The sequence below is a fragment of the Esox lucius genome, chromosome 10, assembly GCF_011004845.1.
Source record: "Esox lucius isolate fEsoLuc1 chromosome 10, fEsoLuc1.pri, whole genome shotgun sequence".
NCBI classification, from domain to species: Eukaryota; Metazoa; Chordata; class Actinopteri; order Esociformes; family Esocidae; genus Esox; species Esox lucius.
In genome coordinates this window covers 6005023-6032333 of record NC_047578.1, presented here as the reverse complement: position 1 = coordinate 6032333, position 27311 = coordinate 6005023, and the positions used below count along the sequence as shown (strand labels likewise).

Here is a 27311-nt window from a genome sequence, read left to right as displayed (position 1 = left end):
ACCGCTCGAAACAGTGTACCAGTATTACCAAACGTTGAGAAATTGCCCAATAGCACATTGAGCAGGAAAAGTGGGCTGGACAGAGGTCTTCCAAGGCTATAAAAACGCCCTTTAACATCCGCCTTTAATCTGCACGTAGTATTGTAGAGAATAACCAGACAAAACTGTGACGAAATATTACTGAGGCGGTTTAAAAACGATTGAAAGGGGACTTGGCGGGTTATCATCAGTGGACAATCAAACTTAACAGGTACTTTTTTAATGCAATACAATTAAGAATAGACTATTGTTATTTGTCTTTTTCCTTTCATCAAGTTATTATTGAACCGTACATTCATTGATTGCATTTTGAAATGTTTTTTTTTTTAGCTTTTTTCACGAATTAATTTTCGATGAGATGTTGAACGATCTCTTGTGTTTACAACGCAATCAAGATGAAATTGAAGAAAATGCAGGTTTTTAACTTCGTTGATTTTAACGCCAGTGTAATTACTGCGTCAAATCAAAATTCAAGTGCACGTGCCACGAGCAAGTGCGACTAACCAAAGCGGAAGGATTTTTGTTTACATTTCGTACTCTACTCTTATGGAATGTGGAAGGGTGTATTCGACAGATGTATACATTAATACAAAGCATCCAGTTAACATTACTTTATTTTTTTTAGAGCAGTGACATACTATAAAAAATATAATCTTTCCAGGATGTCAGTTCCTCCTCTGTCCGTCATTAGGTGTGCTTGCTGAAAGAAAAGCAAAACTTAAGATGTTTCATTCTTTTCCGTATTCGATTTCTGCTGATAACGTTAATGTTTACAAGACCAACATAACTTTATTTGTTCTAAATGTGCATCAAAGTGTAACATTTAGATACTGTACTCCGGCTCCTCCACATTTATAAAGGCAAACGTATGTCTTTCATCAATACACATTTTTTTTTTGAACACAACGTAACGCGCACATGCTTCAGAAGGTCTGGATTATCACAGTTCAGGTATTTCCATCTCTAGCCAAAAGAGCTATATTCTGTGTGTAAATAAAACAATATCAGGGGCCCCATCTGAAACCAAACCAAAACACCAATATAAAGAAATCCACACTGGCAACAATGCATTGTGTGAATTAAAATGCATTGTTAGTTTAAAAAGTACAATCAATACAAAGCAAAATAACCTACCCAACTTCAGAATGTTGCTTAACTCTCCTCACCGGATGACCCGGCTGGTTACACATTTGCTGCACGCAGTCCCCGCCAGTTCTTCGTAAGTATATCACTCAGTAGGTTACTTATGCAGTCTCATTAAATTATGTATCTTGAGATATTGCATTGTAGGCTGCACTGTGAAGTCCTTATCCATTCTACTACATCCTTTACCCAACTTAAATAATACAATTGATGTTCTAACCGTGTTAACATTGGCAGAGTTGCGCGTATATACAGTCACTGCGCTGGGATAATGTTTACGAATCTGTTGATGATGGAACCCGCGCACCATGGACCAGCCATGCATTGGTTTTGGTTTATGTTGGGTTTTGCGTGGCTTAACACTGGTGGGATGATTGCAATGGTGCGTCGTTTAGACGGTAGCTGTGAAATTTTCAAGCTAGAAACACTAAACAAACTTCCTTACACAGGTTTATTTTTATCCTAGTTTATGGATGTTATTTTTATCCTTAATTGACTATAACTAAATGAATACATACCTCTGTAGAAATTGATCCACTTACCGTAACTCTTGAACTGTCCAAACCAAAGACATCAACCAAACTTTGACCTATTCAGGCTTTTTAACTCATTTGTACATAATAAGTTTTTATTGACTTGTCTGATTAAATAAGTAAAATTAAATCTTAAATTTTCTACTATAGCGCAAATCAGTCTAGAGTAACCAAACTAACTTTCATATGTTCAGGATATCCCAAATAATGTCTTAAAACTGCAGTCACTACCATTATTAAAACATCTAAACTATAAAACAAACAAGGAAGATCACTGATATGTTGTGACTTGCTCAACTGACAGTTACTGTAGCATCACAAGTGAATCCCTTTCCATTTCAATTGGTAAAACCTTTTGACCTTTATTAGTGAATCTGTTGTGGTGAACAGACCACCCATATCCCCATACTGTTAGCCATATTTATACTGCACCTAGATACGAAAAATATTTGACTACCTCAAAATGTTGACATTTAACAGCTTTTTTTAGCTAACAACCAGCCACTCTGCTAATATATCAGAACGGGGGCATTGGACAGATTAAAGGAGTAACGAAAGATTAGGGAAGCAATCATTGTTTCTACAAATGCGGATGGGTTGGTTTGTGGATTAAACCTACATAAAGCGAATGGGAGGGTGGCAGTGGCCTTAATTCTAAACTCTAAAAGAGACGCTGCATCCCAATCCAATCAGCAGGGCACAGGGTTTGTCAACAAAGTAGTGGAGAGTAGATGTTTTGTAGCATAATTTCTCAAAGTGTGGAAAAGCTTGCAAAATTTGTCACACAGACACTTTATCATTTCAATATTTCCTGTTTTGGGATGATTGCGTAAGGCAGTCCCACTTCTGCCGGCCGAGATTATTTTAGGGACTTTTCCGTTGTTGAGCTAATCTACGAAAACCAGGAAAACAAGTGTGGAAGCCGAAATCCAGCTGAAGACATGGTGGCCCGGATACATTAGTCTCTGTGGCAGTACCGTAGTGGTGTTCCTACACAGTCAATACACATTACTGTCTTGAAGAGTAACCAGCAAAATGCTTGTAAATAAGCTATAGGCTCTGGAAGATAGAAATACTGCAACGTGAGACTGCTTGTACATTTACGAAGATGGGTTCATGAAGCAATGTCACATAGATGCGTTTTCAGCAGGCTGAGTGTTTACATTAGTCTTTAGTGTACTCAATAAGCTGCATATCATGTTCTCTGTGTGAATCATACTCATGCCAAGTAAGAGTAAACCTGTTTATTCTAGTTGTTGTGGATGTGCCTAGAAGGTTGTTTTGTGTGAATTTCCTCAGAGGCCAACAAATCTAATCCACCTGGATTTGTCACATACTTTGTGAACAATTTCACGCACAGTGAAATGTCCGCCACCCAAACTATGAAAATGTTTCAAGGTTTACTTGTCAAATGCACTGAACAACACAGAGTCATCCTGCAATATGGCACTCGACCACTACAGAGTGTTAAGAAGAGTATATATGTCATTGAAATGCATGTGTGGAGGGATTACGAATCTCCTCACTGCTCTGCGATAAAGTCTGCCTGAATTAATCTGGGCCAGAATATGAGAAAAATGCAGTGTTATCTTCAAAAAGCTTCTCACCCAAATGGATCATGTACAGCTCAGTCACCAGAGATGTCAAAAGCTTCTCTTGGTTTCATTTTCGGCCTTGCTCAATAGACACACACTAATTCACATCACTGTCTTAGGTGTATATTAAAAAGCTATTGTTCAAAATATAATAAGAGACTGATTGTAAAAAAAATATTGGAATTCTGTCATTTATGAATGACCCTTACCTGCACGTGATAAAAATAAAAGCACCGCTTTATTTTTAAAGGCCAAGTGATCAGCCCTACATCTGTTGTTGTCAGGACTCCAGGATGCTGCAGCCCTTTCCGTCCTTGCAGTCCTGTGTAAACGGAGAGTACAGGAGAACACAAAGCACTTGAGTGGCCGACGGGTAAAAGCTGAGTGTTGCCTGGCCTCACCCCCGGAGGGCTGAACCTCGAGGTCTAGAACGAACTTGTGGAGAAGCGTTTTAGTACCAGATTCATGAGCTTATTGGTAAGGTTGGAGTAGGCTCCTACTGGGGGCACGGAGAAAGACCAAGATCAAGGAGGGGAGATTGGGGGTCACATTCTGTTGCAAGAAAGGCAGGATGTACCAAGAGGGTTTTATTAATGACGCTAAGAAACTGATTAATGAAAGCATGCTCTGTACTTGTGAGGCACTCCCTTTGGATTTCAGATGGGCATTACGGATGTCCTGAGGTCTAAGATTAGCTTAGGAAGGTCAAAGTGCATCCTGTCTTGTAAACAGCAGTTAACCTAGTTGCCTCAGGTTGCCTGCTCAGAGCCTAGGCTGGCTACGGGTCTGGAAATAGTGTCTGGTTTAATTGGCCATTCTTTGACCCATTTAATAAGTTATAAGATATATAGAAGGCTAGCTTCTTTGACACCATAAAGAAAATGTGGGAATTTCAGTGGGAGCTGGCAGACTGTTTCTTCAACAAAGGATATGCAGTACAAGGCGTCCATGTTGTATTATTTATTTTTATTACAAAAGCAAAATGAAACTTTTGTTTGATACTCCTCTTCGTCTCTGGGCTGTTGTGAGGACTGGCTGTGGCCTCGTTCTAGGCTGCCTCCCAATTGTCTCGCTGTTTTCTACGTAGTGCCCTTCTTTCCTGGTCAAAAGCAGTGCACTACTGTAATATAGGGCACTAGAGCAACATTTGGGGCACATGCCGAGTCAGGATGCTGTTCTGTAGGAAACCTGGCCAGGCGCCCGACACTCCACGTGTGTTTGACGGATAGTTTTTTTTACTTTCAGGATTACACAGTAGAGGTAAAACTCCAACTCATTGGTGGATCAGACGGTGTGTTGTTACAGTTGAAAGCGTGAGCGAGTGGAAAAGAATTGGTACCATTTCAGTACCTTCCTGTGTGGCCGTTAGCCCACCACACAACAGAGGAAGGGCCTGACTGCTGGCCTTTTCAGTACCGGCCTGGTTGCCCTGCCTTGGCCCGTTGGACACAAAGACCCTGTTTGTCTGCCCTCTGATTAAATTAGCATGCAGAGCAGGGCGCCCAACTCTCCTACGAAAATGGCATCACGATCCGCAGCAGCATGAGCTCCAGACAACCGCTTGACTTCACTTTCTGCTGAAATGCGCGCAGCCTGTGTCTCCCCCTTGGGTTTAATGTCTTTGTTAGGTTTGTTTTTAAATGCTCTTAAAACTGTGACTTTAGGTTGGACTTGACGCGTGCTGCTGCAATTATATTGAAGTACTGGAAATGTAATGCAGTGACTGGTGACTTTGGTTTTGTGAAGCCACACAAACAAGTTTTACTTTTACTCGTAAAAAAAAATTTGGGAAAGAAATGTCGAAATAAGGTCAGAACAATTTATACATATTGTACATGTAAAGGCCTGATTTGTCACAGAGTGAACGTCTTTCTGTGTGTTGGCGTTCCCGTCAGTTCAATTCAACAGAAGCTACTAGAGGGCAATATTGTCTCATGTCTCAGTTGTCGCCTGATTATTTGTTTAGAACAAACAGGTGGTAATGGCTAACTGGGTGTAGTGAGGGTTTGTACGCAACGCTCCTGTAAATGAGTCTTAACATGTTCCTCTGGAGACAGTTGGACTTGTGGAAGTAAACTACAGGGATCAGAACTCCACAGTTTTGTGTGTGACGTGTTGAACTACATCTCCCATGAAGTGGTTCCAAGGAACACAATGAAACGGCGAGTGTCCGCTGTTTGAACCAATTGGAATAAAAGTCTTTCTCTCCCTCCAGGCTTCCTCAACTTGAAAAACATGGATGACATCCAGGCTGAATCAAAAGGTGCCCTGCTCGTTGACAAGGAATTGCCCGTAAGTCAACGCCTGATAAGTTCGGTCACGTATGTGAATTGGTTTGCGGTGTTCAAATACATGCAGTTTATTTGCCTGTGTGAAATGTAGCACAGACCCTGGCCTGCGTTCAGTCCAAAAACAGTGACTTTATATCGGCCCCACTGTTTGTGAAGGCAGAGATCAGCAGTCACGGTAAATCAGAAATTGCCTTTGATGGGCTGCAGTGACTCCGTAGTCAAATGATAACCGTCTCCAAATCAAAATATTTGTATGTGGGGTATGTGCGTCCTGTGAGATGAAACTGGCCCTTACGGACACCAGGCATGCTTCCTTTATGGTTACTTCATAATGATGCTGATGGGAAAGTTAAGTGTTCTGTGAATATCTTGCATTATTTTGTATAAACGTGTTGTTTCATTTCTAGGGGTTGAGAGAGGCTGTATCTCAACTGGTGACAAAGGTATGTCCACATTCAAACATCAATGAATGTACATGTTGACAAATTGGGCTTTGACTAGGCTCAGTGTAGTTTTCTATGGCACTTGATTTATTCTTTTTATCCAGGACTGGGCTTAATCCATCTCTGTGAAACCGGCCTGTAGTGTACAACCAGATTAATGTAGTCATGGATTAGGTTAGGATAGCCCCATCTGGTGGGCAATGTGTGGTTGCATCACTGGCCTTTTTGGTGTTTTCCGACCATCGTTTCTCCTCCCATTTTCTGATATATTTAAAGATGTTCCGTTTTCTTCTCTAAAGTGGGGGAACACATTTTTATAACGTTAGCATTGCTATAGGTTTTATTCCCACAGTAGCCCTTCAGTGTCTGTGTGAGGTCACGTTGTGTTGATAGCCTTCGGACAACATCCTCACTAACACTGTGGACCGCAGACCACATCTGCACCACTAACACTGTGGACCGCAGACCACATCTGCACCACTAACACTGTGGACCGCAGACCACATCTGCACCACTAACACTGTGGACCGCAGACCACATCTGCACCACTAACACTGTGGACCGCAGACCACATCTGCACCACTAACACTGTGGACCGCAGACCACATCTGCACCACTAACACTGTGGACCGCAGACCACATCTGCACCACTAACACTGTGGACCGCAGACCACATCTGCACCACTAACACTGTGGACCGCAGACCACATCCGCACCACTAACACTGTGGACCGCAGACCACATCCGCACCACTAACACTGTGGACCGCAGACCACATCCGCACCACTAACACTGGACCGCAGACCACATCCGCACCACTAACACTGTGGACCGCAGACCACATCCGCCCCCCTAACACTGTGGACCGCAGACCACATCCGCCCCACTAACACTGTGGACCGCAGACCACATCCGCCCCACTAACACTGTGGACCGCAGACCACATCCGCCCCACTAACACTGTGGACCGCAGACCACATCCGCCCCACTAACACTGTGGACCGCAGACCACATCCGCACCACTAACACTGGACCGCAGACCACATCCGCACCACTAACACTGTGGACCGCAGACCACATCCGCCCCACTAACACTTTGCGTGCCTTAATAATGTCCCACGTATCCATGTCCTGAAGGGAAATGCATTTCGCCCCAGGAGTCAAACGCAACGTCCTTGTAGCGATGGTTATGCCTAGGCTCTCCTGGAGGATTTCTCCCTGCAGCAGACCAACCCTGAGGTCGGGCCGACCCCAGACCACATGCAGGGCACGCGTTTCTTTTTAAAAGCTGCACCCCTGTCACGTAGGTGGAGGGACACCTCATCCTTCTGGCTCATTCTGAGGCTCCCTTCCCCACATCCCCCGCTTGGACACGCAATGCTAGATAGCTCAACGAGATTAGATTGGCTGGTCTGTGTCAAACCGCCGCCAACTTAACTCTGGCTCCCTAGCTGCCTTCAAATGTGCATCTCATGTGACTTCTGACTATGTCCTGCACTGTGATCGCTGTTCAAATGGCACCCTATGTATAGGCACCCTATGTATAGGCACCCTATGTATAGGCACCCTATGTATAGGCACCCTATGTATAGGCACCCTATACCCTATGTATAGGCACCCTATACCCTATGTATAGGCACCCTATACCCTATGTATAGGCACCCTATACCCTATGTATAGGCACCCTATACCCTATGTATAGGCACCCTATACCCTATGTATAGGCACCCTATACCCTATGTATAGGCACCCTATACCCTATGTATAGGCACCCTATACCCTATGTATAGGCACCCTATACCCTATGTATAGGCACCCTATACCCTATGTATAGGCACCCTATACCCTATGTATAGGCACCCTATACCCTATGTATAGGCACCCTATACCCTATGTATAGGCATTTGATCAACATTAGTGCGCTACTCGGGGAATACGATCTGAGATGTGTTGACCCTGACCTCACAACCTTTCTTATAAAAGTTCTGTTAGTGGATTATCCAGCCAGGTTTTCTAGAAGTTAAAGAGCAGTTAAATGTTATTGGCGACGAACCACTAATTCTTCCGGTATCCTGGGATCCAGAGGTCTAGGTCTATGAAATTGAACGTGCTGCAAACAAAACCACCCCCAGGAGCCAATAAACTATTCCTCTTATCTTTTGGAGTAGTAGTATAAAGATGATAATCTCCCTACTCGGGTTAACGTTGGGAAATGAAGTGACATGTTTGCGCAGTATCTCATGGCGATCCTGAGTTAATAATTTTTAAACCACTGCAATGTTCGGCCCTAGACATGCCTGGTTTACTAGGAGTTAATAATCCACCAAGAAGGATTAAGATATCCTGATACCAGTACAATAAAAATAAAAAATAAATCTTTGTTGTCACATTCTGTACCTGCAAAATTTGAGGCCAGGGGTTTTGAGTGTAAAACATGACATTTTAATAAATAAAGCCATGTCTTTTGTTGGGTTTTTTTCAACCAAAATGACTGGGTGTGTGACAGGGTGACAAAGGTTAGTCTTGATATTTTGTTGTCTCATTGATCTAATGGTCTGCTTACTCTTCACTATCCACGGCTCCTCTCTAAAAAGCCCAAGCTACCCCACAGTCTGACATTGTGCTGATCCAATTTAGAGATCTCTCCAGATAGAATTAGCTTGTTTTGACCACCGTGCAAGGCACCATGGGAGGCCAAGGCTTATGCTGAGTCGTACGTAGCGAGCTGCCTGGGTATAAAAGGCAGCCCACATACGAGCCCCTATAAGAAGCGCTTTTACCGAAGCTTACCTCCAATTGGATCTAAGGCAGAACCGCACCTCTTCACTACTGATTTTGACCAAAAGTCACTAGGAAAGATGGTTCTTGAGGGTGACTCAGATATGGAGTGTGTTGCTGAGCTTGAAATCACCGTGAGTACTGCTGGATCTGCCCGTCTATCGTGGACTAGTTCGTAGGGTGCTTTAATGGATCGTCTTGGGATAGTTTTCCTTGTTTAGCTTTTTATGTTATGTTTGTGGGATTGAAATCCAGAGTGAATATCAGTTTAGGGGAGATTTTTTTTTTTTTTGGGGGGGGGGGGGGGTTGAGTTCTTTATGCTTCTTTGGAAGTGATGTTTTGCAGTGTGTAGTGTTGGAGTAAGTCATGTTGTTGGTCATTTGAGGCATCAGCATTCTGCTTAATGGCTTCTTGAGGCACTGGATGCAGAAATGTTAACTGCGTTATGGTGTTTTACTGATTTAAAAAAATATATTTATTATTATTATAATTTTTTAACATGAATATATGTTCCTAATGTATTTTGGTTAATTAAGCATGCTTTTATTCACAATGCAGTTTGGATTTATACTTATCACTATAGGCTGAGTATTGGAAAGAAGCAATGGAAATTGGAGGATTGTAGCTCAAGAAAGAAAGTAGTAATTCATTCTGTTGATTCCTAGTTTATCTGCAATGGTTTCTCTACATTTGAATCTTCCAAGCTCACATGAGCTTGGTGCGTGTAAACCGTGTTATGGATTACCATTATCTGCCAAGCATGGACACCTTGGTGCAGTTCAACTCTGTTTCATTTAATGTTTACCTCGTCCAGGTTGAGAAGAGTCTTCAGTAATGTGTATATTGTTTAATCATAAAGTTTAAATTGTTTTCTGATGTTAACCTTATTTGTTACCCGTGGTTTATTCCATCTATAGGAGCATGATGTGGAGACTCCTTATGGAAGGATCCACTGCACCATGAAGGGGGTGCCCAAAGGAGACCGCCCAGTCATCCTCACCTTCCACGACATTGGACTGAACCGTAAGCCCCATACTACTTTACTTCCATCATATTTATTCAATGTAAGACTTTCCAGTGTGCCTTTGGTATAGTAATATCTTCAGCATGTCCAGTTCAAGAATCAGAATAGAACTGCTGGTCAGTGAGTCCTTTATTGTAAACGACTGGTTTTAATTTGTTAGAGAACCAATTTCAGTTGGTTTGGACGGCATCAAGAACACTTTGTTTTGATGGATTGAATCACTCAAGGTTGAGAAGACCACAGTGGTCACTGTCTTCGATCCGTTGTTTCAGACAAGACCTGCTTTGACACGATGTTCCAGCACGAGGACATGCACGAGATCATGCAGCACTTTGCGGTGTGTCATGTCGATGCCCCAGGCCAACACGAGGGGGCCAATACCTTCTCTACCGGGTAAGCCTCTTCTGTCTACGTGCCGAATCCATGCTGTGGCGATACCACTAGGCTAGTCCATAGGCCACGCCCAGGCAGGCTCGCCTTTGCCACAACCATAATGCAGTCAGACTGTCAGTTTGTTACCTGCTGACCTAGAATCTCGTTCGGTGTTGTTCCCTTTTGACTGATCTGTTAATTATAAATGGCTTTGCTTGCATTTTATGACCAAGTCCATCGTGAGTCCATGACACCATTGACCTGAATAGGAGACTTACTCAACGTGAAAGACATAGGCTGAACTAAGGCTGTTAATGGAATGGAGTGGGGACAGTGATAAGATGCCTGTGTTGATAATTTAAGTACTTTGGCCCTGACATTTGTTGTTTTTCTGTCCAGGTACGAATACCCATCCATGGATCAGCTGCCCGAGTCTCTCCCCCTGGTTCTCAAACACTTTGGGTACAGACTTTTTAATGTTTTGTATTTTCTCAATGACATGCTTTGCCCATGAACAAGTTTAAACCCAGGAATTAGGGTTAATAACACATCTTTTACATCTGCGTTTTAGATCAGTGTTTGTAGTAATTTAAATATAGTGAACAGGGAGTCTGATTTGGTCCTGAACATGTATCCTTTTACTTGAGGTGCGTGTTTTAATTTCCTTGCCCTGCAGATATGTTCATTCTAAGTTTTATTTTGATTACCGCAGCTTGAAATCCATCATTGGGATCGGTGTTGGGGCTGGAGCCTACATCCTTGCGAGATTTGCTGTGAGTTTTACGCCCTCCTTCCTCTCCCATTCAGTCACACTTAAATCCCTTTCATAATGAAGAATTCTAATAAAACCAGGATTAGAACTCGACTGATGTTCCCATCGTGCTGATTTTGGGACTGCAGTCTTGCTTATTGATTTAGCCTGAAGCTGTGGGTGTGGAATGTTCTAGAGTGGCTGCGCACCAAAACATTTGGCTCTGTGGCGAGTCAGTCTCACTTCGCCAATACTCAGCTGACTGTGGGATGTTTTAAATTCTAACTGACCTCAGTTAGCTCTGAATCATGGTGGTTTCAGTCAGTGTACAGTGGCGAATGATGAATTGACTCCTGTGTGTTTTCAGTGAGCACTGTTTCATTTTTTTGTTTTTTGAATTAAGTTCATGACCATTTTTGTGTGTTTTTAGCTGGACTACCCAGCTTTGGTAGAGGGCCTGGTTCTGGTCAACATAAACCCCTGTGCTGAAGGGTGGATGGACTGGGCTGCACACAAGGTACAAAACAGGACTGTCTCCAGTGGTTATCGCCCCAGATGTTGCTTATTGGATACGATTATATCAATGTGCAACATGACAAATAAAGAATGTGTCCCTGTTCAAGTCTGATTTGTCGGTTCTACTCATTCTATTTCCTCACACTTCTTAAACTTCCTCTGCATTTTTTCAGGTCACTTCTTTGCCCGAAATGCTCATCAGCCATCTCTTTGGGAAGGTGAGTTGTTGACAGTGTGTAATCCCACTGAATCGTTTTTAATTGTGGGCTGCACAGAGATGGGCCATATTTCAGCCAGCCTTGATGCTGCATTGAGTTGGACTTTGAGTTGGTGTCTGAGTTGTGAGTCTGTTTGTTTCTGTCCCCGCAGGACGAAATCGCCAACAACCACAACCTGATCGCCACCTACCGTCATCACATCATAAACGATATGAACCAATACAACCTGCACCACTTTGTCAAAGCTTACAACAGGTAAATACACAGAAGTCATGCATTTCAAACAAATATGCATGTACAGATATATTACTGTACAGATATATTACTGCAGTTTTACAACCAGTTAATAAACTAGAAAAGAAGCGAGCATCTGTCGATTCCACAAACTAAATCTACTGTGTTTTACATTCAGTGCGGAGAATGCTGGATGTATATTCTCTTCTGCTTATGTTCTAGATAAGTGCATAAGCACTTAATTTCCACAATATTTAACCAAAGACAAAAAAAGACATTAAGACCAAGAAGTGTTTGTTTTTATTCAGGAGATCAGGCCATGAATGAATCAACAGTCAATACATTAGAATTAATGTACAACTCTGCAACTCGACACAGCCTTAATAACGTATTTACACTCCTCTGTAACGGAGTCTGTCGTCATAGTTGAGTACAGTCCGCCTTAGTCAACCTTGAAAGTGGTTCGGTCACTGGTGCCCAGTGGGCCTCCCGGCCTTTTCACACACGTCCAGGGTTCAGAGAATGTTGTAATGGTCCCCAAAGGAAATCTTCTCCGGCTGGAATCATGTGGGTGAAGACAGGCTTGTTAATTAGAGGTTTAAAGCGAATGAATCGTGCAAGCTAACGGATGTGGTAATGGTGGTGATGATGGTAACTGTGGTGTGCAGTATGGCATCTCTGGTCTTGGGTGGGCTATTGCATCTGAAAACCACACTGGGCTCCTTTTACTGGCGTCAAAAAACTAAAAAGCTTCACTATTGCCAGCTATGGACTTTTGGAAAACATCGCCTGATCTGACAAATCCTTGCAGTTTCTCTTTCGCCCGATGGCGGGGTTGGCATAAGTTAGTCCTGTCTGGGGTCAACAGCACCGGCTGGTGGAAGTGGGAGAGGTTTTCCTGGTAAACATAAAAAAAATTCTAATCCCAGCGTATGTAAACATTGTTGCTGGCTCGGGGCTTCCCTTTGTAGCTACAGTTCAGCCTTCATCGCACGGATGCTTCCAGTAGAATAATGCGCCATGTTACATTGAGCATGTGCTATCTCATCACGGGTCCAGAAACATGTCATCGGGTTTTAGTGTATCTATATTTTTTTTGTACTAATGTAATTGTCAGTGTATGTTACTAATTCCCATCTTCCTCTGACAGCCGACGTGATCTGGATATCGAGAGGCCCATTCCTGGGGGAAAAGTCACCGTCAGAACCCTTAAGTGAGTTTCAACAGACTTGTGGACACCTGGACGCGTGATCAGGGCTTTGACAGATCTGTTAGCCGCTAGTGTGTTTGGCCAGTGGCTTAATGGTCGCCGGTTTGAGTTCCTGAGCTGACAAAGATGGGGTGGAAAATATAGCTGTGCCCTTGAGCAATGCACTTAACCCCAAATTCCCTTGCACCGTCTTATGTTGGATAAGAGCCTTTGCCAAACTACTGAAATGTAAAATGTAGGGCTGTAAATGAAGTGTTTGAAGTGTGTTTTAATGGCCTGCTGTTACCCTGTCCTCAGGTGCCCTTCCCTGTTGGTGGTCGGAGACAGCTCCCCTGCTGTTGACGCGGTGGTGAGCACACACACTCTAATGCTATTGGCCAATATTCCTCATTCCCCGCCCCCTTGCCTGTGTTGCTGCGTAGCAGGCCGAACGTTCAAACCTTAGTTTATGATTCACGCGTGACAAAATGGGTGAAGAAATAAAAACACAGCGGGCACAAGACTAGCAAGTGAATGTTGCACCGCCAGAATCTGCCCGTTTCTTTTTGCAGTGAAAAATATTTAGACACTGAATTAGACTCTACTTTGCAACCACAGGTGGAGTGCAATACTAAGCTTGACCCGACAAAGACTACACTGCTCAAGGTGAGTGCCTTTTGACATTCACCGTCACGCTGCCTAAAATAGGTACAATCGTGGAAAGGAGGTGGAACTGATAAGCTTCCAGGAGCTCAGCAACTACCAAGTGACTGATTTACTAGCCTTTGCTTTTGGACCCTTGAGGCCTCCGGCTGAGATACCTGCCGCTGTACCGGGCCCGGCCCCTGAGTTCTGGTCGTTAGGCACGCAGTGGAAAGCCTTTCGCATTCGACCGTGAAAATGAGCCTCTTCAGGTTCAAGGGGACATAACTGAACCCAATCGACGCCGACTGATTGAAATGGCGAAGGGGCTGTGTGAAATGGAAACTGTCTCATTAGCGTTGGAAAAAAAAAAATATGCTAAAGTTGTTTCCTTCTGAGTGGTCCTGCCAGCCAGACCTACTTATATCCACCTGTGATGTGCTAAGCCCGGTGTTTTACCGACGCTCCCTAAACTGTCCCGGAGGCTAATGGTTAACACTCGGACACATTTTCTAATAAATATTAACGCCGTGTTTTGTGTAACGAAGTGTACTGGCGGATGACCAATGCTATACAACTGACGGGTCACCTTAACTCGACACTCTCTTGGATCCAGTATAAGTGACATGTTAACTGACCCTAATCTCATGGCCTCTCTTTCTGTCTCTAAACCACCCCCCCCCCCCCCTCCATCCAGATGGCTGATTGCGGAGGCCTTCCCATGGTAGACCAGGTGTGTTTATAGCTTGTTGACACATTCACATGGGCTCAAGGGATAACGGTTAGGTGGTTTATACGCGGGCGGCTTAAGGGCATTAGTGACAGGAGCATCGGGGGAACGGACATCAGGTCTTAGAGTTAATGCCCAGCCAGGCACCTTCTGCTGCTAAAGCTATGTCACACATGCGCCTTTGCTTAACCAGAAAGTCCCCAGGGGAGGACAGGAATCTGGATGTTAACTGAGTGGCTGACATTCTCCCTTCTTTTCTCGGCAGCCCGGGAAGTTGACCGAGGCTTTCAAGTACTTCATTCAGGGAATGGGCTACAGTAAGTGCCGTGTTACCCAAGCTGAGCTGTTCTAGTAACAGGATGTAGACCCCTATAAGCCTGGTAACCCGTTGCTGTTAACTCATGAAAATGTGTTCACGTTGACGGGTAAGAACAAGTCCCCCCCCCCCCCGTTGGGTGACATTAGTAACCGCACCTTCAGATTACACAATAAATATTGGATTAAACCCAATGCACCCTTTGATCGACCGGAAGCTAGTTATCCTGCTCCATAATGATTAAAAGATAATAAAATCACACTGCAATGGCCCTCAATCGGAATTCACCTGAGCTTGGACACCGTGTAACCAGATGTTTTTGACTAACCTCGCGTCTCCGCCCCTCCCAGTGCCTGCGGCCAGCATGACCAGACTAGTCCGCTCTCGCACGGCGTCCGGCTCCAGTGTCCACTCCATGGACGGCAACCGCAGTCGCTCCCACACCAACGAGGGCAACCGCAGTCGCTCTCACACCAACGAGAAACGCGGCCGCTCCCACACGGACAGTATGGATGGTACAGGGAACAGCGGCGCCGCTCTCAAGTCCACAGAGGTGTCCTGCTAGGTGACTTGTATACGTGACCCCTGACCCCCAACCCTTTAACCGCTGACCCCCGATTCCTACTGCGCTGCTGCTAACCACACGTGCACAGGACTCCATAACTTGCAATGCAATTGCCCCCCCCCCCCCCCCAACTGGAGAACATCTCTATGCCAAAGAGATATGCAAAGCGTGTGTGTGTAAGGGCTTGGAAGTGTGTCACTTCATAGTGAATACGAAATTCGTGTTCCAACAAACCCGTCCTTTCCCCGTCTGGCAAGTCAGGTGGAATGTGTGGTTAGGGGCAACGCAGCAGAGCGACTTAACGCAACAGAATGTGAGAGGAAGTCGTAGCTGAAGAACGAGTTCCGAGTACACCAGTTTGTACATTTCTCTTTTAAATCTCTCATGATGTTTTTTTTCCTTTTTCTGTAGTTTTTTATCACATTTGACACAGATTTCCTAAAATGCGTACCTGACTGTAAATGATTTTCTTTCTCATTGTAATTGTTCATGATTAACCTTTCAACATTATGATGATTTTTTGGTGGGGATATAGATGTAGACCTAGCTGTGGATTAACAATAGGGAGGCACAAGGATTAAAGAGAAATTTGAGTTTTCTTTTACTCTGATTGCTATATCTACATTGAAACTGTAGAAAGGAGGGAATGGAAGTCATGTGTATATACAACACATTATTTGAACGTTTAAGATTTTTTTTTAGTTTTTTCCATTTTGAGTTAACAGCCGTCAGAAAGAATTCACTGTTACTCAGTCCTGGCAAGTCTGGAATCAAATGATCGTAGCCATTCTATTCTACAACATTCCAAGAGAATATCCTTCTCGTTAAAACACAAAAACCTAAATCAAGTGGCTTTTTGCATCATATCGCTTTATTAACAGATCAAGACTTCAGGCAACATTTTTATATTTGGATATTTCTTTTTTGTGTATGCAAATGATTATTTCTATGCAATCAAGCACGGCAGGACGAAGACTATGTGCCATGGAAATCTTCACTCTGACTTACTAGAGTTCCTTTGTCGTGATGGCTTTCAGAGATACATACGCACATAACGTTATCAGTATAGAGTTGACCATATAACTTGTCAGAAAGTTTCTCCCACTTTTAACTTGCACTACACTACAGAAGTGATCGCCGGCTTTGTAGGACATACTACTTTATAAGGATGCGCAACTGCCTAATGCTGTAGATGAGAAGCATTACATATGGTGTAATTGTATTTATTAAAAAAATAAAACATAACTTTTTCAGTGTTTTTGTTGTCATTTCCATGATTGCTATTTGAATGCTATCTTGTTGGGCAATTATACCATAATGCCCTGAGACTGATCTTTCACCAAATATAACATAGGACGTGCATTCAATATTCTCTCTGACTTCAAATTCAGCATCCAAGCGAAACATTTACCATGAGTATAAAATATGTGCGTTTGTAATATGTTTGTCCTTTGAGGGTTTACTTCAATAAATAAATGTTATTAAAATATCTCAGACGTGGCTTGTTCATAGAGGCAATGTTCTGGCCCTCTGCAGAGACCTCATCCCCGGTCAACAATGCGTTTGTTGACGCAATCAGTTATTACCTTTACATTTAAACTGTGCTTTTACTGCACTGTAGGCTACTTCTGTGATATGGACAAAATGGATCCCAGCGTTTACTTGAAGTCACTACACACAGCCTGCTCCCAAAGCATGCATATACAGCCAACAGGGACATTTTATGGTAAATATTTTTCCAATGGGGGAAAAAGACCAGGAAAAAGGTGTCCTTGTGAGGAAAATATTTGTCAGGGGCTTAAATCCACAGCAATGCACCTTTTTTTTTACTAGTTTGTTTCGTCGCTGACTGCATTGTAGTGGCTAGGCAGTGCCGGCTCTAGCCTTTTGGGGGGCCCCCTCTACCCTATCGGTAGGGGGCTCCCTTGCAGTCGGAGGCCCTAAGCAACCGCTTCTGTTGCTGATGCCTGGAGCCGGCCCTGTGGCTAAGCCAGGGGATCATGTGTAATCACGTGAGAACAACTACTTGTGGCCAGCTGACTGGGGTCCACAGCGCTTCATAAAATGAAAGGTAATTTAGGTTTGATCCTCCAATCGCAGTGTTTACAATTACAGTAATTTCCACGAATGCAGAGGGAAATTACCGACTAGGGCGGTGCATTTTTGCTGTGTTCACGTGCTAGTCGGAACTAGGAAGAATAACTGAAAAACAATGTGTGGGAAAATCACAAAATGTCTGGTTAAAAAAAGGACAATGATGGAAATAAAAATGCAAATGTAGTCAGCTTGTGGGTGATAATTGAAAAGTCTCAGTTGACGATCTCAGGGTAGCCGTAGAAATTCTCCAACTCTGCAAATATGTCGTTGGGGTTTCTGCAGCTGAGATTGCAGAAGCAGGCATTGATCCACATGAGCTGCCAGGTGAACACGGCCCCGCTGGGACACACAAACTCCACGGTGACGGTCTTGGACTTGTACGGAATGCAGCAGCGATCGTCCGTGGCCATGCAGACGCCGCAGTATTTAGGCCGGTAAAGCTTCTTACTGACACAGCCGGAGATGGTCAAATTCTTTGCACGGTCTTCTCTGTATGTGTTCAGGCACCTCTTACCTGGCTAAAATGAGACAAGAGAAAGAGTTGAACGATGAAGTCAGCGCTGTCGATATCTTTGGAATACCCCTGTATTCTTGGGAATGCGATCTCTTTTGCAGTGGGAATCCATTAACATACTAGCATAGCAGCCTGCATCCCACTGTTGGTTTTCCTCTGAAGCTAGTAAATTACAATGTGTTCCCAGTCAACATAATTGGTAAATATAACGAGCAGACATCCGACCTTTATGTAATGCAGATTCACATTGACATATGTGTTACTGCATGTGCACGTGTTGAAGAGTGTAAATGTACCTTGATATGCTGCGTGATGTCCACATCACAGGGCCGTATGTTGCAGAGGCGCGACTCTTTGACCATCTCGCACCTCTCGTTGGCATTGGAGACTCTCAGGGACAGCCCTCTGCCACACGTCTTAGAGCAGATGGTCCACGGGGTTGTCTGGATCACACAATTCCTGCTTCGGCCCTGAACCTCAGCAGGAAGATCTAGTCAAGCACAGACAGAGAGGTCATGCCTAGAAAGAACTTTAATTTAATGGAGAGAATGAAAGAAGGAGAATAATATCTTTCATATGCGTAGTGATAAAAGTAAATTAACCTTTCAACAATATTCATATTTTTTTGAGATGCACCTTCACATGCAAAATAAAAAATGTCCATTGGGAAGACTTTTAGCTTCAAGATCAGTAGTTAAGCTGCTCAAGTGTCTAATTGCTACATTATTTGTATCCTTGACCAAAATAATGATTTCCTAGTACATCCAACTTCTGCCTCGGCTCTGCCCAGTCTTGGCCTTGAACGACCCAAACATAACACAGGCTAAGACGGAGACTGAGAGCAAGAGAGAGACAAAAAGGGAGAGAGACAAAAATAAATAGACAGAGAGAAAGAGAGCGAGAGAAAGAAAGAGAAACCGAGGGAGAGACAGAGAGAAAAAGAAAGTGATGGAGACAGCTGCAACGCTTGTCCTCAATGGAGTAACAACCTGCAATCAGCCACTGCTGATATGCTTCCAAGATCCCAGAAAACCCAGCCTGCTGCTGCTATGCCAAAAGACCCCTGGAGACCAGTCTCCACCAGATTCACAATTAACAATGACTTAACCATTGCTATGGTAAAACAGATTCAATACAAGGGAATTCATCTATACAGTCATGTGAAAAACAAAGTACACCCACGGGAAAGTTGTCTTTTTTTAAATATATTTGGAGACATGGATATCTGAGGTACATTCCAAACATAATTGATGAAGGTAACCCAATTTAAACTTTGGAACTATTTATGGAATTAAACAGAAATGCAATTTTGCCTTATGCAGAAATAAGTTAGTACCTTAACCATTACATAAAACTGCTAAAATTACAAAGCCATTTCCAAGTGAAGTACATCATTCCAATTTCTGGTGGATCATCGACAACCTGAGAACATCCTTGAGGCGGGCCATGCACGCAAAGAAATTCCTCCAACATGACACAGCTGAAGACGTACTTTAAAGAAGAGTGGGCCAAAATGTGTAAACAAAAATAAAAAAAATAAAAGAGACAACTTTCCATGTTGTGTACTCATTTCCTTTTTGACATGACTGTCAATACAACCCCCGGCTATCTTACTGATTTATGGTCTGATTATAGTGGAGGCTGGTGAGGGAAGGACATCTCTTCCTCCTGTAGACTTGTAATTTAACAGAAGTAATGGTTTGAAACATTAAAACTATTACTAAAACTGCCCCCCCCCCCCATTGAAAGTGCCACCCGTCCCCCAGTACAGAATGGTTCATTTATGGACGGGGCGGTTCAGTCTGAGTCCTACCCTCCACTGCGTGTCTGGGGGCGGTCTTCCTCCCCTTCCTGGGCTCGTCACAGATCCACTGTTCACAGCAGCGTCCTGGGATCTTGACCCTGACGGGGTTCTGGCACCAGACCCGCGGGGGCTGGAAGTCCGCACACAGGGACAGGCACCCGATGGCCCCGTTCACACACAGACACTGGTATTTGCAGCTGGGCTTAAAGCTCTGGCCATTACGGTAAATGACACCGTCATGTTCGCAGCCGGTGCCGACCATATCTGGCCGGGAAGAACAGGACAGCAGTCTTACACCTCAGGAACATGCACGGTAAATAAGGTAAATAAGGTAACTGAGACAATTAACTGAAGCCTGTGTTTGTGGTGTCGTACAAACTGAACCCCCCCCCCCCACACACACACACACACACACACACACACACAAAAAAGAGCAAGAACAATTGGACGATATGATATTGTAAAACCTTTTAACATTTATGTTGCTAACTCTTTTGCCGTTGCGGTTTCATTTAATTCGTCTCGCCGTGTTTTCAAAACACGTGAAGCTCAATTCTGATCTTTATCCCCTATTTTACTTCTACTCGATATCAGTATTGGGACGGTCAGGCGGCAGCCTAAGACTCGGTCATGGTCTGTGTCTTCAGTAGGTGCGTTGAGTGACACTTACATGCACACACTCCTTTTTCGTACCTAGGCTTGTCTGAGCTGTAGTCGCAGTACAGTCCCCTGTGGTGGTCACACGCGTCCGCCTCATTGCACCCCTCTCCCACCTGCTGGGCACAGGCTTTGCAGCAGCCACAGCCGTCCGTGATCAGGCTCACCCCTGGGGGGCAGGAGGGGGGCACCAGGGGGCACTCGCAGGGCCAGTGGCAGTACTGGGTGCGGTTGTACGGCTCCAGGTCGGTGGGTTCGGCCAGGGGCAGCATGGCAGTAGAACTTTGTTTCTGGGATTGGGCCTGGATGAGAAGGGGAAACAGAGAGGATTCTGCTTGATGTACGTTGGTATACCGTATCGTTTGGTGTCGGTCAAACGCAATAACTACGGTTAACACCCACTATATAGGTACATGAGCGTTGTGCCCTTATTCTAATTTCCCAACACATCCTCCTTCCCTCTCTGTCGAACAAACGAAGTAGAAATTGCCTATCAATTTAAAACCTTCACGTTGAAAAGATGGGATTTCTCGATGAAACCGTTGTTTTACAATAAAAAGAGCGTGTTGAACAGACAAGCAGATGATAAGAAGTTTAAAACCTGTGCAAACAACTGTGAGGACGGCTGAATCACAACGTGCCTACTGACCTTTCCCCCTCTGCAAAACGACTCAACTACTGACATCTCCCCCTCTGCAAAACGACTCAACTACTGACCTTTCCCCTTCTGCAAAACGACTCAACTACTGACCTCTCCCCCTCTGCAAAACGAATCAACTACTGACCTCTCCCCCTCTGCAAAACGACTCAACTACTGACCTTTCCCCTTCTGCAAAACGACTCAACTACTGACCTCTCCCCCTCTGCAAAACGAATCAACTACTGACCTCTCCCCCTCTGCAAAACGACTCAACTACTGACCTCTCCCCCTCTGCAAAACGACTCAACTACTGACCTCTCCCCCTCTGCAAAACGACTCAACTACTGACATCTCCCCCTCTGCAAAACGACTCAACTACTGACCTCTCCCCCTCTGCAAAACGACTCAACTACTGACCTCTCCCCTCTGCAAAACGACTCAACTACTGACCTCTCCCCCTCTGCAAAACGACTCAACTACTGACCTCTCCCCTTTTAAAAAAAGAAGCACCAATACAATAAAGTACATTTTATGCCTAACCCTAACCTAGCCCTAACGCCTAATCCTAACATAACCCTAACCCTAACCTAGCCCTAACGCCTAATCCTAACATAACCCTAACCCTAACCTAGCCCTAACGCCTAATCCTAACCGGTAATGCCTAAACCTTAAAGTGACCCCAAGTCTAACACTATGCCCATGTTTTTGCCTAAACCTAACCTCTAAACCGGAAATCACATTTTTCCCTGTTGCTGGGACCTGTCAAGGAACATTGTGGGAAGGATTTACTGACGTTCCCTACATGTGCATATACAGTTGACATGGATCACGCTCACACGTGTACACCTAGACACAATTAACTCGGAAAGACTCAACGTCTTTGAACACCTTAGTCACCTGTCTTGCACCTCCTGAATGTGGTAAAATGTATCTCTTGTTGGCCTCCATTTAATGGCTTTCAGATGTACCAGGAACACGAGTGACAATTAAACAGTATCAAAAAGCTGTAATCAGTATGACAGTAATTAGTCAAGGTAACACTCGATTGCCAGCCTATATAATAGTTTGGTTATGGACTACCTTCTGTATTTTTTCTTTGAGAGAAGAATAAATAAGAATTCCAGTAAAATGTGTCCAGGATTTCACAGTATTAATATTGCTTATACAAACTGGAAAATGGTTGCCAAGATCAAAAACGGATATCTTTTAACCTCTCACAAGCAGATGTGCTGTCCAAACAAGCCACCAGGGAGTTTAACAACCAAACAATTGTTGGTTTGTCTTGGATCCAGACTGTAAGAGACCCTACAGAGGGAACTGGCTCAGCCTGTGCTTGTAACTACAAACACAAAGCTTAGTTTTGGAGCCATATTACAAGAGCATAACTTCCTTGTATAAGTCAGGACAATGAATGATCCACTCATTATTACATAATAAAGTTGCCAGATAGACTTCTAGGCTCTTTTAAAATGTAATTCTTAATAATCAAGACACTAATTTGGCTCGGCCACATATATCTAAAGCTTCATGTGGTGTTACATATACGACTACTCTTCTGTTTGATGTCTGAATAGGTTTTGGGGGAACTCTTCTCAGAATCTGAACATATTTGAACAGTTCCCTAGTCACAGGTTAAGCTTAGTATTGGACTAAAACATCTTCTCTGTGATTTTCTCCATTGAAAGTCATTTTTTCATCCTGTCTCCGGGAAACCGGACTTCTGAATAAATATAATACCTCAAATCGATGTTGTCGCAACATCAAACCACATTCTCCAGTGGGGTCCTGCCAACAGTGCCAAATGAACTTGTCTTGGAAATTCCAACACTGATTACTACAGGGTTTAACTATACCGCTCAGATTACCTCACAGCCTCAATAGTTTTCATATCATAAAAGCTAAAGAGCTTACAATCCATGTTCGGTCATACACACAATAAATCCGTAATTAATTAATTGAAAGAAGAAAAGAAAAAAACACCCTTAACATTCTGTTTTGTTTCTTGTATTTATTTCTATAAGCTCATTATTGGCAGCCCATCAGTCAATTTAACATTCAGACTTTTATTCTGTTAAGAAAGAGGAAACCCATATATGGGCAGGAGGTTAATTGGTGGTGAATAATCATGATATATCACAGAGACAGTCCTCTGGAGGACTGCCGCTGAAGCCTGCTCAGATTATATCCACTCAACTTGATGTATGGTACCTTGTATTGTCTCACTTTTTTTTGCACAATGTTGTTGACGGTTGCTGCAAATTAATCTCTATTCTCAGTAAACCCTAGCCGGTAAAATAAAGAATTAGGATATAGTCACTACTCAGCAATAAAAATATCAACTGGCAGAGATACGATGTCCCAAAGGCTGACTATTCCCTAAACATTATGGACCTGGGTAAAAGAAGAAACATGTAATTTTACACATTAAAGGGTGTTCTTGGGGTGTTTCACAAGGAAATTGAATCGACATGGACCACAACAACAATAAATCACTATATTCCCATATTAACACCAAATGGATGTCTTAATATACATCCGAAATGAGTTATCTATTTAGATGAGAAACCTTGTCCTGGTCAACTTAGATGAAGTAAAATAAACATAAACATAAATGAATGCAAAGTGTCATCTCCATCTTTTTGTGTAATAAAGCGATTGTTCTGTGAATGGAAAACTTACATTACAGGTTTTAGCGTACCAAATCAGAAAGTGCCAGGATAGCGTGGCCAAGGGAAGAACATGGGTCAAAGTGGCGCCTGAACCTGAGGTGCCTTCTGAAGGCTCTCCGTTTTGTCAAATCAGTGATTGGGCACTAACACCGTGATTGTATGTATTTGTGTGTTTGTCTATGTGTTTTGGGGTGTTTGTGGTGTATTGCTATATATTGATATTCATTCTATTACATTATTGTGACAGTGACTGTCCCAACCTAACTCCAACCAACCACTTGATGGCAGTAAAGTACAACTAGCAAGAGGTTGTGTGACTCAGGAAAACTCGGTGGATTTACTGGAAGCATCAGAGACGGCTGCTTAAATGATTAAAATCTAGAAGTTAAGCAGCCAATTCAGTAACACTTTCTTCGTAACAACTTTGTTAATCCCGCTTGTTATTTGAACACTGCCATGCTTTCATCTTCTACTACTCAAATGAAACCATTACCCCGATCTGGCAGTTAACAAAGGAATGTGGAAAAAAATTGTTAATAAAAATAATAATATTGTCTCTTTCTTACCTGCTGAGTCCCGGCTGCTATAAGTATCCACATCAGGAGCCAACTCATCACTGGTTAGGAATTTTAAATTCATTGAACCCAGAATGATTCCTTCGCTAAAACCAAATTGTTTTGCGCTTTACCAGTCTCAGGCATCTTCTTCTAGATGACATCTCCTCTACGAGGACCACTGTCTTGGACTGGGGCTGGTGGAGTTATTAATGCTGGTGCTGCTTACGTCAGGTTAGGACGAGCCCCACATTTTCTGGCAGCGTGTCAGTTTTTTCGCTCTCCGATTTCACCTGCTGCCCCTCGCGCGCAAAATCCCGCCCTGGAGCTTATAGGTGGCTTTGTCTATACACTGAGCAATGTGCGTCCCAGGTATGGCACTGTTTTTCATCTAGTAGAGGTTGTACACTGGCGAACATTATGTGGAGCTGAAATGACAAAGGGATACAAACATTCTTTAAAGACGGTTGAGGTTTTCCTTTGACAAGTTTAGTTTCCACTGAAACTAATCTGGGACTCAGAAAATAAACTCAGATATGTTTTTTTTTTGTACTGTTCCAGACTAACCGGAGACTGACTTAGAAATGAGACAAGTGGGTGCAAACAATTAATCAGGTAGGACAGAAAATAGCCAGGCCTCGTACCTCTTGAGGAAAATTGGGTAACCCTAACCCTAACCCTCTATTTTATCTGTTTGAGTCATTAAGGTAAATTCTGTAAAAAATATAGGCTGTAGACATTTTCCTGATATTAAGGTGTCATTACTGCTGACCATGATTTTATAACTCCCACTGAGAAAGAACTTGAAATCACGGATACAGATTAAATATGGGCTACTTTTTATGCCTCAAAGTGTGAAAACCACTGAAAGCCTACATAGGAATTCACTGTTTAATTAGACTACTTGACTGTCTGGTCCACAGATGTTCAATTCAAATCACAATGAGTTCACTCATAATTTTGAAAGTCTTAAAAATGTCTTAAGTCTTTATTTTTTATTACGTTTAATGTGGACAGTGTGTAAAGGGAACATAATGGTGTAAAATGTGGTTATTTCTGAAATTCATGTCTGTTTACCACTTTAGGACAGCTAGTGTATACACACTCCAACACCCTAGCCATGTCTGGGCATCTTCTGCTGGAAAATAACCTATGTAAAAGTCCCCCAGAACAAAATGAAGGGGTCGATATGAGACTGAGAGAGAGAGAAAGAGCCAGATGCAGGGCCAAACAAAGACTGAGACAGTAGGAGTTAGCAACATCAATTTGGTAAACTGACTTTAAACCTGGGATAAATGGTCACTCGAAAGGTTCTCACCTTTAGCCAGGTACATTTCTATGGCATTGTAACCTTCCTTTTTTATTCATACCCCAGGAAGGTCCTGGAAGCTGCCAGCCTTCCCTGGGGAGATTGGTGTGACGCTGATCAAGCAGGCGGGGGCGCGTTTGCGCCACGTTATTTTCACAAAAATGGTGTGAGAGAGAGACAGATGAAGAGATGATATGGCCACACTTAACCCCCTCACAACATTTTTTTTTTTCTATCCATTGTCCAGATTAACATCTTTGTGGGGTCTTCACATGTACTCTTAGATCTGGATCACAATACACACCCAACCCAAAGGAGTATTTACACAGTGCCGCAAAACATCTAAGGCCCAGTAAATGTCGTCATTACCAACCGTCAGAGGACATTAACACTACACCGTTCAGACCTCAGTGCTAATGCATGTAAACGGTTCATCCTGCATCTACTGCCAATTTCACTTAACTCCAAAGTGGAGGTCAGTGTGAAGTGGTTTATCATGAAGATGTCAATCAAAACATGTCTTTTTTTTAACCATGTGTTTGTGGCTGCCTTGATAAAATCCAAGAGATAAAGAGGTTCAGGCGACTAGGCCTGGGGAAGTTGTCTGGGAAAAGCGCTGAACCATCAGGCAAAAAAAATAAAAGGGGACAGTCTGATGAAAAACCTTTAAAGGAGACAGGTCACATGACTGAGCAAAACACAAGGCACTTCTAATAACTGTCTATGATGATGATTTAGGCTGGGCTACGCTGAAGCAGTGTGAAACTTGGCTAACCTGAGGTCATTTAAAGTCCGTGGCTTGCCTAACTAACGGTAATAAAATGTATGACTAGGGTCGGTTAATTTGGTTTGAGGCCTGTTTTATAAAAGGCAGTATTCACTCAGGCAGACCAAATACGATTATCTTTCTTGCAAAGGTGACATTTGACTGCTCAAAATAAAATAATGTATGTTGAAAGGATCTGATGAGACAGGTCAACCTGTCAATTAGCGGTTAAAATATCACGATTGGTCATCTGGAATCAGATCCTCCTTATCTGTGTTTTCGGGTTCAATATCAGCTCATCCACCTTGAGACGTTTGATAGAACAGCTCTTCATGGAATGGGCTGCGAGGGCACTGCGTACCTTGGACACTTGAAGAGGGGTTTGATCTGATGATGGGTTGAGCGATGCAGAAAGCCGATTTAATAAATCACCTGACTTGAATTAGCGTTGGCTGTCCAGTTTTAAGTGTCTTGCGGTGCGTCCCAAATGGCTTTCTGATCCCATGGGCCCTGGTAGAAAGTAGTGCACTATGAAGGCTGTGCTGTGGGGCGCCATTTGGGATGTAGAATTGGTGAATGCAAATCCCTAATTAGTGTCTCATAGCTCTTTGGTCCTGAACTGAGAACACCTCAAAGGTAAATACATTTTTGGAAATTCTTTAGCTTTAAGTATTGTGCTTAATCCAGTTTATAGCAGCAGGAGAAACACAAAGGAGAGGTCATTTTGAAATTTCTGCTTGATAAAACATACAGTACTTTCACATGGGAACGTTTTCTTAAATAACTTTAAATAAAACTTCCTATTTTACAGTGGAATCCAGGACATGAGTCATTAACCACCTATTTGCCAAACAAAGGGAAAAGGCGTATGGACTGAAATGATTCCAGATGTTAGACCCTCTAACTAACATTCATACCTTC

The 27311-nt window shown here is 43.2% G+C and overlaps 2 protein-coding genes across 3 annotated transcripts; one reads left to right on the top strand and one right to left on the bottom strand.

Annotated features, from left to right (window-relative positions):
* Positions 1-128: 128 nt before the first annotated feature.
* Positions 129-16625, top strand: ndrg1a (N-myc downstream regulated 1a). 2 transcript variants are annotated; one of them, XM_010891543.5, is made up of 16 exons: positions 129-250; positions 5526-5602; positions 6009-6044; positions 9741-9846; positions 10120-10240; positions 10619-10681; positions 10932-10992; positions 11401-11487; positions 11660-11704; positions 11856-11959; positions 13089-13151; positions 13446-13497; positions 13746-13793; positions 14467-14502; positions 14765-14816; positions 15166-16625. In XM_010891543.5, exons 2-16 carry the CDS (start codon positions 5546-5548, stop codon positions 15378-15380), a joined length of 1146 nt encoding a protein of 381 aa, XP_010889845.1. In that variant the 5' UTR covers positions 129-250; positions 5526-5545; the 3' UTR covers positions 15381-16625. The 2 variants fall into 2 exon arrangements, with proteins under 2 accessions (XP_010889845.1, XP_010889846.1); XM_010891544.5 differs by lacking the exons at positions 129-250; positions 5526-5602; positions 6009-6044 and adding an exon at positions 8793-8956.
* Positions 16072-24619, bottom strand: ccn4a (cellular communication network factor 4a). The gene is made up of 5 exons (XM_013131208.3): positions 24328-24619; positions 20466-20754; positions 19805-20059; positions 18288-18481; positions 16072-17995 (listed from the first exon to the last, which is right to left on the bottom strand). Exons 1-5 carry the CDS (start codon positions 24373-24375, stop codon positions 17690-17692), a joined length of 1092 nt encoding a protein of 363 aa, XP_012986662.1. The 5' UTR covers positions 24376-24619; the 3' UTR covers positions 16072-17689.
* Positions 24620-27311: the final 2692 nt, after the last annotated feature.